Below are 10200 nucleotides of genomic sequence, written 5' to 3'. Positions count from 1 at the left end.
TAATGAAAACACAGACATTCTTTGAGGTATAGGCTTCATTTTGAAATCATTTACAGGTGTCTATACAGCCTATAATTTATAATATAAGATATTTGCAAAAAAGTGACAGTCAAAACCAATGATAAAATTTTTGCGTTATATTCATTACAAAGCCACGCAAACCATCGGTCCTTCTTGAAAATTCTCAGATATTATCAAGGATATCGCCGAAACAAAGCTGTTATTTTTTCAAGAAATGTTGCAATTTATTTGCACAAAGTCTATATATTCATATGACATATAATTGCAAGTGCATATCTCAAATAGTTTTTGAATTATGACCATCTGGAGCAGGGCCGATTATACGGTACGGTACGAAAGTTGCTTTAACTAGGACTTTTCCTGAGTTGTTGTTTGGACTCTGCAGTCCAGCAGAATTCTCATAAATGAATTCCGGTTTCTATCGTAATACCTCATTTGAAAGCAGTATGAAAAGATTGATAGGTGTGGGGTTTCGTGTACGTAGCTGCTAGCCCCATGTTTTGGAACTGCTAGAGCCGGGCACACTCAAACGATTTATCAGGTTTTATTGCCACATTTATAGTGAAAATATCGTTGATATGTTTTGGTCAAAATGAGTTAAAATACTCATCGTTTAACCTAACCCAGTTTCGTACGACAGATTTTTAAAATTCGTAAAACCGTTTGCTGACAAATCATATCAAATTGCTTATGATTCATATCAACGGTACTAACAGTAGTCAAGTGTCTCGAATATGCTTATTTAACTAAGCGTGCAAAAATATAAACCAGAAGGTATAATTTCATTGCAGCTTTTCTTTTCATCCTAATCAATTTAAACAGTGTGCGACATTTCGAATCGTAATCGATTTCAGACAATCGTACAACCACTGAACCGGTGGCAACGTGAGCGTGGGTTCCCTCGTTCCCAGCATAATTGGTAAGTTAGGAATAAGGTTTCCAGGTTGTTACTGCTACTGATGACAATCGTAATCACATATATCAGCAATGCATCAGCTAAGCGCATCCAGTCGCAACGACAAGATTAGGTATGACCCACCTGAGTGGGCGATATATAAAACGAATCATACCAATCGATCCCCCGGTCAGTTACAGTTCCAATAGTGATCAAGCATGTGCATTGATTGACAGCCCCACAATGAAGCTTCGTCTTCTCTTGATACTTTACGTTGCACTTCTGTGTGATCAGTGTGAATGTTCACTGCTGAAAAGGTCCCTAAGACAATTGATGAAAGAGTCAAAGGAATTGTTGAAAACGTGCGAATCGAAGAGTGATTTTAGCTGGAATTGCTTGAAGCAAGTGAGTCTGAAAGCCGTCGATGACTTCGCTCGCAGTGTAAAGATTCCACTAGTGAGAGGTGTTTGCTTAGTGCACGTGAATAACGTCAACGACACGTGAGTTTCTTGGGGCAACATTTGAATTATTGTGTGCAGTACTTTGATATAATTCGATACTGTGCTTACGATTAGATACGCGGAAGCGGATGATGGGGATGATGCTGGTGAACGACGGGATAGCTTGCTCGGAAGTGATGACTCGACGACAAATCGCACCCGCAGTGGATTGAATGTGGAACCTAACGCTCGAAGCGATACTGGGAAAACGTGGCAAATGCATGTTCTGAGAGCATTGGATCGTATGCTCCGTACGCACGTGTTGCAAATCGAGTTACCGCACCCTTCCCGCCATATGAAACGATGGGCAAATAGTGATAAAAATATCTGGCGGCGGCGGATGGACAATTCGTACATCGTGGAAGGTATGGTTTGTTAAAAATTGGTTCATTGATCGTTTTTATGGTAACCGGAATCCACATCACTGTACATAAACAATGTTAATTATTTGATAGTTTATATAAACGTTTCTGAATCTTTTTTGCTTGGTACAGATTGTTTTACATAACGCTTTAACCCTTTAACGGGCCGTGAGAACTAGGCATGTAATCAACGCAAACTACAATACAACGAAATGTTTAAACAACAAAACTTTTTTTTTTCAATACACAAAACAATTAAAAACATTGAAAAAATTGGTGGCTATATAGTTGCCACTGCCCGTCTAGAGGTAAACACTTGATGGTAAAAATGATTTTTTTATATTCGAACTTTTGGTGTTAGTTTCAACAAAAACAGCTAATACGGTAACGTCTCGATTATATCACGCTCAAAAAAATTTCGCATGATAATGGAAACGTGATATAATCGAAACATTTTTTTTTGTAATGAAAAAATCTGTATTTTATCTTCAATATGTATAATTTAATTACTTTTTTACCTGTGACATGCAAAAAATATAGCAGAACATTTATTACATTATTTATCACATGAGCTGCAATACAACATACAAACACAAATTTCTGCATTACTCGAGAATTAATCAAGCAAATGAAACCAAATTTTGCATGTGGAGGTTTTAGGGTGCAATAAATGTTTTTACGGTGATTAGATACTCCTTCCCTTTCTCGTAAGGGGGGCTGCCATACAAATGAAACACAAATTTCTGCATTACGTGAATGAAACCAAATTAGACTCATTGTGGTTTTGAGATGCAATAAAAGTTTCTATGATGATTAGACTCTCCACCCTCCATTACTATATTAAATTATATTAAATTATATTCAAATATATGCGATATTAAATTTCTGCATAATTCGAAAACTAATCAAGCAAATGAGGCCAAATTTGTCATGCGAATGTTTTAGGGGACACGAAACGTTTCCATGGTGAATAGACACTAATCAAGCAAATGAAACCAAATTTTGCATGTGGAGGTTTTAGGGTGCAATAAATGTTTTTACGGTGATTAGATACTCCTCCCCCTCTCTTAGGTGGGGCTGCCATACAAATGAAACACGAATTTCTGCATAACTCGGGAATTAATCAAGCCAATCGAACCAAATTTGACATGTAGAGATTTTAGGGTGCAATAAATGTTTTTACGATGTTTAGACACTCCACCCCCTCTCTCAATGGGGGAACTGCCATACAAAATTCAACTGGGTCGATTAGAAGATCAATCAATGAACACTCTGCGATTGGCCCCATGAACTTGCTCATAGTAAGGAAACGTGAATATTTGAAGAATATTTGATAACAAAAAACAAATTTTGGGCGGGACGAAGTTTGCCGGGTCAGCTAGTGAAGCATAAATTTCTGCATCACTCGAAAATTAATTTAGCAAACGAAACCAAATTTGGCATGTGATGGTTTTTGGGTGCAGTAAATGTTTCTATGGAGGTCATACCTTCATCCCCCTTCTCTAAGGGGCTGCCATACAATTTTAGCATAAATTTCTGCATAACTCGAAAACTAATCAATCAAATGGATCCAAATTTAGCATGTAAAGGTTTTAGAGATCGAAGAACGTTTCTATGGTGGTTCTACACCTCTCGCCCCTCTCTAATGGGAGGCTACCATACAAATGAAACACATATTACTGCATAACTCGAGAACCAATCAAGAAAATCGAGCCAAATTTGGGATGTGGAGCTTTTAGTCTATGGTGAATTGGCATCCATGTCTATGGTGAATTGACATTCCTCCTCCCTCTCTAGAGGGGAGCTGCCATACAAATGAAACCCAAATTTCCGTATAACTCGAAAATTAAGCAAGCAAATGGAACCAAATGTGGTATGAGGAGGTTTTACGGTGCAATAAATGTTTCTAAGGTGGTTATATATTCCTTCCCTCCTCTTTAAGTGGAGGATAACCAGGTTGTTTCATTAAGAATCCGGAATCATAAAGTCAGTTGTATCTCGGGATTTGTTGAAGGTACAAAAATGTTTTTATATAAAAATGCAAATAATTGATTTTTTTTTAGTTTTGATGAAGTTTCCAACTTTTCTTCGGATTTCCTTCATTAAAGTTTGGACTCTCTGTTGGTCAATCTCAGCGGAACTTTTATTCCACGATCTCTTCATGACTGCACCATCCCGAGTCACTTTGGCAGCCTTATTCAATTTTCACTTGACAATTGCCCAATATTTTTTTATTGGGCGGGATTGGGGGCAATTGGGAGGATTGAGCCCTTTTTCAATTAAATCAATCCCATTGTCAGAGTACCCTTTAAGGACTTCTCGACTGTAGTGACAGCTTGTCAAATCTGGTCAAAACTCCACCGGACCTTTGTGAACCTTAATAAACGGAAGAAGACGTTTCTGCAGGCACTCTTCCCTATACCGAGGTCCTAGGTTTTCTGTCTAAAGAGTAAACGTCAAACGATAGCCCAATACATACAAATCAAATGTCAAATTTCCGCGATTTCGCAATTTTAGTACCTGACCACGACCACAACAACGGGTCGAAATGTCAAACGACTTCGAAGCATATCTTTTGGTTAAATTTTGATTTGCTGTATATACCCAGCTTCGGATAAATTTCTCGCCTGCTAGCAGAGTTGCCACATATACAGAGTATTCTGTATTTTACAGATTTTTCGACAAATTTTAGATACAGAATCTGTATATACAGAATTACAGATTTTCAGCAAAAATACAGAAGTTACAGATTTTTTTAAATTCAATTTAAAGTGCATACATAGATACCTTGTTTTATAAAAATGTTGAACACAACGCAACGGGATGGCTTTCATTGGAGGCAGATCTAGGCAGATCTAAAGGTAGATCTAAAGGCAGATCTAAAGCGAAATCTTAAGCGATTTGAAGAGCTTAAACTATTCTTTTCGTTCCAAGTTAAGTATGATCATAATCAATTTGCCAATCGTATATTGACTCATTTAAATGATCCTACGTTCTCCCGCTCATCAAATCAGAAAATTCTCTATTTTACAAACATTATAATGAGACACGAATGTTATTGTTGATTATGTTGGGTAACTTATGTTTGGAGAGCTACAGGCAACGAATCGTCGATGCTGACCTTGATGTGAAATATTTTGAAAACTTTCTGAAGAAGCCTGAAGATGTTTACGTTGGTATCGATGCAGGAGAAGCTGAAAAAGGATTGGATGTAGCTAGAAATCTGACCTTCAAATTAATTTGTCGTGATTCTATATTGAGCTCGCGAAACAGATTTCAAAGCGATTTGATTTCAGCGATCCGGTAATCAAAACTGCGGCCTTGATGAACTCTTAAAATTTTGTCAAGTTACCAAACCTTAATGATTTGATGCGCCAATTTCCTCAATTCGTTGAAGCAAGTATTAAACAAGGCTTGAATAACCAAATCTGGCTACTCAGGTTACTCAGATATAACTTGGTCCCAGCGCGATGAGAAATTTTTGTATCCATTGCTAAGGTCGTTTGTAAGACACTTTTTGGTAACATTCATTAGTGTGTGTTGCGCGATTTTTTCGCTTTACAATGGCAACAAAACAAAATCCGCAAATCGGTTGGCAACTATAGACTTTATTTCGAGAGCCAAGAACTATGCATCGACCCGAAGAGGAGCTTCAAGGATGAAATTGATGAAAAATTTGAAGGCAAAGTTCAACAAAATCATGTATAAAAACCTTAAGATTCAAAGGATTATGAGAAATCCTTTTATTCATTTATTTTGTTGGATTGATACGGCTTTAACCCTTCTTTGCATGATTTTATCTTTATTGGTGAACTTGTTCTTTTATATAATTTTTGAGCATCCAATGTTATGATGTAAATTTCCACCATTATGTAAAGAAGGGTTAACAACCCATAAACTAGAAAAATAAATTCAAAATGAAAATAAACCTTTGATTTTTTTCACCTAATTTTTCGATATAGATTTTTCAGAAAATTTTACAGATTCAAATGTGGCAACCCTGCCTGCTAGGAACGTCAGATGCTCTCGCATTCTCGAGGTTTTTTTTTGTTGTCGAACCAGAGACTCCGAGGAATTTTCATTCCAATATTTTATGTTTACAAATGTATTAATACGTGCCACTGTTCACAAAAATATCTCTTCGTGCCGCAGTACACAGAAGTGCAGGCAGACTTCAGGCCTTTTAAGTTTGAATTTTTATTGTGATTCTTTTTTTTTAGGTTATTGGATGGATTCCAGTAGTGCGAAACATTGTAAAAATTTTGTTCTTTCCAGTTTTTATTACATAATACAAGAGAGAGAAAAAATTGTGTTATTTGGTAACACTGACAGTGATCTAGCTCTTCATAGTGGGGCGTATTGCCCCATCATGACTTGGTTGAGGAAATCGCATTTCAATATAAAAATTTAACTTTTAACATTTATTGATACAAACTCATTATAGCATTAATAATATTTGAGAATGTTATGAAGTATCAATAATTTAAATTAGTCTTATAATGCTTCAAAAGTCTTACGGCAAATGCGGTCAAAGTTGCATGAAAACATGCAGTTTTTTATAAATTGCTATATTTTGAAGCAAGGTGTGGTTTTTTGTGCTAGCATCGAAAAATCTTGCCAATTATTTCATTTTCCATTATATTTCAAGGGGGTGCGTTTTACCTCGACGGCGAGTTTTACCCCCCGTTCCCCTAAGTCGTTATCCAGTGGTGGCTCATTTTGCCAAAGTAATTTCGGATGTTTACCTCTTCTAGAATATGTGAACAGCTGTTCATACTGATGATTCGTCGAAGGTATCAGGTCGGATAAAATAAAATTTCAAGGGAAATTCCTTAAATACAATGCGCACAAAATTACATCCGAATGGCTACTGAGAGAGCACTTTCTGTTCATTATTTTCAGCATTTGACAGATTCATGCATAACAGGGTGTCTCGAATAGCTTCATATGTTCTAAGAATAGGTTGGTCAAGAAATATCTATTGGTTTTTAGTTAAATTATTGCAATTTAAGCACTGGTTCATTTTACCACCCTTGTTAATTATACATGCATTTCCGCTTTATGACCTTTCAAGGAAAATTAATTCCGACCATTATAACACTCAAAAAAAAAATTAATACGTTTGTGAAGTTTTAAGCATTAGTCTTTGTTGTAAAGAAAAAATGCTTTGTTTTGAAGATGCAATCGTGAGTAAAAAGCTTGTTCACTTCTCATCATACACTGACAGTAAACAGAAAAATTAACGATATCCCGAAAACAAACTGAATCCTAAATACAGAAAAAAACATCATTTATCGCGCAGTCCCCTGGACATTAGTTTTATTATGCTCCTCAACTTTCCGTGACACAGTATAAATCTGTGCTTCTGCGAAACGTTCCGAGTGAAGTATGCTTTTAGCGACACAGAAACTCAATTATCGCGGATCATTTTAATGGATTTCCGATGATATTTATACTACTGCTTCGAGTTACCCATTGACCAATTAATTTCCGCGCAGCTTATAATAATTATGCAGGCGTGCTTGGGAAGGGCCAAAGTGTTGCAACGACAGTTTGTTGGTTTGTATGGAAGGTAGAGATGGCACGAATGCAATTCATCACTATCACCGCTTTCACAATGGACGACGCTTCCGCTGATTGCATCGAGTGCAATAAATTCAAATTATTTTCTTCCCGTCTAGGGCGCCATCGTCGTCACCGCCAGCAGATGATACCGATGATGATTTTCGGAGTGACAATTTTTGGCATGTTCGTCGTGCCAATCGGATTCCAATTTCTGGCCGCTCTCAGCGGAAAAGCGTTTCTTATGGCGAAACTCGCACTCCTGCTGGCTTCCATAAACGGGCTTAAAAGGGTAGGTTTAACGTAAGTATATACGTGTCTGATGACGGCGACTGGTTTCATTGTGAGTTCGTTGAGCTAGCTAGAAGAGCTCTGAGAGTGGAGTACTTTTTCACATGTGCTATTCACGTTTACTGTCGGTTCTCTGAGCGTGAATTTGATATTGAAAGAATGTAATTTTCTTGGATTGATGGTGGGTGTGCTTGAGTCGAAGTCTGGTAACATTCCACAGAAGATGAGTTTTTCCCGGCTAGCTCGCGGTTAATATGAAATATAAAACATATAACAATATATAAATGAATTCAATAATCCGTATCCACTTTCAGGTAGCGTCCACCGGCGTACATTACGGGTTGTATCACACTGTCGATCAGCACCCTTATCGCCATTCGCCGGCTATGTTTTACGACCGCGAATCCGAATTTGGCCCTCGCAATTTGCCACCGGTAGAATAGCAGTTAGACTTCAAGCGTAGAGTAGGACGTATTCATAGTAGATTTTTTGGTTCATCAAGTTCATCGTCCCAGGATCAGGAAGAACAGCAACAGTCAACAACCCCGTCCGAACCGACTCCGGCTCCCGAGTTGTACCAGTTGTGGGGTGGCGGGGGTCATTCAACGCCGGATGTTCCATCACAGCTACCACCATTGCCACCGCCCTATCCGTATCTTCATCACCCTGGATATCCGCCGGTTCCCTTCAATCAGTTTCTTTTTCCCACGCACACGAATCTTCCAATACCACTGCCACCACCGCCACCACCAGTATGGACACCACTGACGCAGTATTTGGCGTTCACGACCAATGCGATGGCAACGAGCTTCCAGATGTACATGAACTTTGTGAGGAGTATCTACGCCGGCTGTCGTTATTTTATGTCCGAACTGTTTTGGAACAATGTTCAGGTACTTGCGCCGTATTTTATGCCCCACTGGATGGCAAGATGGCTGGACGGAGGGCCACCCAGCTCACCGGGAGGTCCTCCACTTTCGTCTGCTCCGTTCCAAGCTCAGTTAAAGCCGTATCCGGGATTTGCGTACCGTTGAGTTGCATAAACAGGAAAATCAAACAAAGCTAGTTGAAAATTCTAATATTTATTCGTTATTTATACAGTAGCATTTATTATTGGATTGTGATTGTAGACCGTAGTGCCAACAAAGATTCTTCTATGTTTATTATTGATAGGTTGCAATCCTAGTATTTGTTTCTTGAAAACGATATATTTATCAGATCCAAAAATAGGGAATACATGTTTTCAAACTCCTGGAAACTAATTTAAAGGAAATTATAATAGCGAGTATAGTTTGAAAACCACATGTTTAAGTGAAAATAAATGCTTTATTTAAAAAAAAAACTGAAAATAGAAGATGCCCGATGCATTGTTTGTCGATTTTTACAATGTTCTGTCCAACGAGGTTCTGTGGGTCCTCTCACAATATATCATCATTTGAATTATTAGTCAATGTTTTGAAACACTTTTGACGAAGGACTACTTATAACCAGTGTTCCCACATTTTAATCTGTACCAGAGGGTTTGAAAATATTTCTTATCTGTACTTTTTCTTTCAAAAATCTGTACCAAAAATCTGGACCATCGAAAATATTCTTTGTAGAAATTTAGCATGAAAAAATACTGATTTATTTACTACAAATACTACGTTTACATTTGCAAGTCTTTCGTGTATTTTATAATGCTTATATAATTTTTTTTTGGATTTAGATTGCGTACTATCATGAATTAAAATTGAAAAAAAAATCACTCCAAGCGATACTGCGGCTTAAAAGTCGTCATGTACATTTGTGTTGCTTTGTTCAAATATAAGAAATTTCACACGCGGAAAAAATTTGTACCAATCTGTACTTTTTGACGAAAATCTGTACTCTGTACCGTACAAAATCTGTACCAAAAATAACGAAAAATTTTTTGTGGCAACACTGCTTATAGGAAGGTAGATATGGGAGGTAACGTGAAAATCTAAACGCTAATCATATCGCATATGTATCATCAAAAGCATCCAAAGCTCTTGGCTTCATGTTTCGTACAACAAAATGCTTTAGGGATATATATTGCTTGAAAGCTATATATTGTGCTCTAGTCCTCTCGATTCTCGAATATGTATGTGTTGTTGGCATGAATGGCATTTTACGTGTGGAGGACGTTCAGCGAAAGTTTGTGAGGTTTGCCTTAAGACATCTACCGTGGAATAATCCTCATAATCTTCCAAGTTATGAGCATCGGTGCAATCTCATCGGACTTGAAACTTTACAGGATCGTCGAAATGTTGCAAAAACCTGTTTCATCTCTGACCTGATACTGTCTCACATCGATTGTCCTGAGCTACTCCAGCAGGTCGATTTCAATATTCAACGACGAAACCTACAGACCCTCAAATTCATTCTTATACAATTTTCACGTACTAACTATGGCTACAATGAACCTACAATGTCGAGCATATGTCGCGAGTTTAATCGTTTCAGTTTTCTCTTCGACTTCGGACTGTCTCGTGCTTCACTCAAAAAACGCTACACCTCCGCACTTACACACTCTCTTGACAGTAATTAATTTTAAGATTATGTTAGG

The 10200-nt window shown here is 37.6% G+C and overlaps 1 protein-coding gene across 2 annotated transcripts; it reads left to right on the top strand.

The window, feature by feature from the left end:
• The first annotated feature begins 831 nt into the window (after positions 1-831).
• Positions 832-9120, top strand: LOC129763082 (uncharacterized). Of its 2 annotated transcripts, none has more exons than XM_055761843.1 (4): positions 832-1416; positions 1492-1781; positions 7460-7643; positions 7946-9120. In XM_055761843.1, the coding sequence occupies exons 1-4, from the start codon at positions 1052-1054 to the stop codon at positions 7947-7949; spliced, it is 843 nt and encodes a 280-aa protein (XP_055617818.1). In that variant the 5' UTR covers positions 832-1051; the 3' UTR covers positions 7950-9120. The 2 variants fall into 2 exon arrangements, with proteins under 2 accessions (XP_055617818.1, XP_055617817.1); XM_055761842.1 differs by having other exon boundaries at positions 841-1416; positions 7460-7636; positions 7950-9110.
• Positions 9121-10200: the final 1080 nt, after the last annotated feature.

This window comes from Toxorhynchites rutilus, chromosome 1 (genome assembly GCF_029784135.1).
Source record: "Toxorhynchites rutilus septentrionalis strain SRP chromosome 1, ASM2978413v1, whole genome shotgun sequence".
NCBI classification, from domain to species: domain Eukaryota; kingdom Metazoa; phylum Arthropoda; class Insecta; order Diptera; family Culicidae; genus Toxorhynchites; species Toxorhynchites rutilus.
This window is presented reverse-complemented; position numbering and strand designations above follow the sequence as displayed.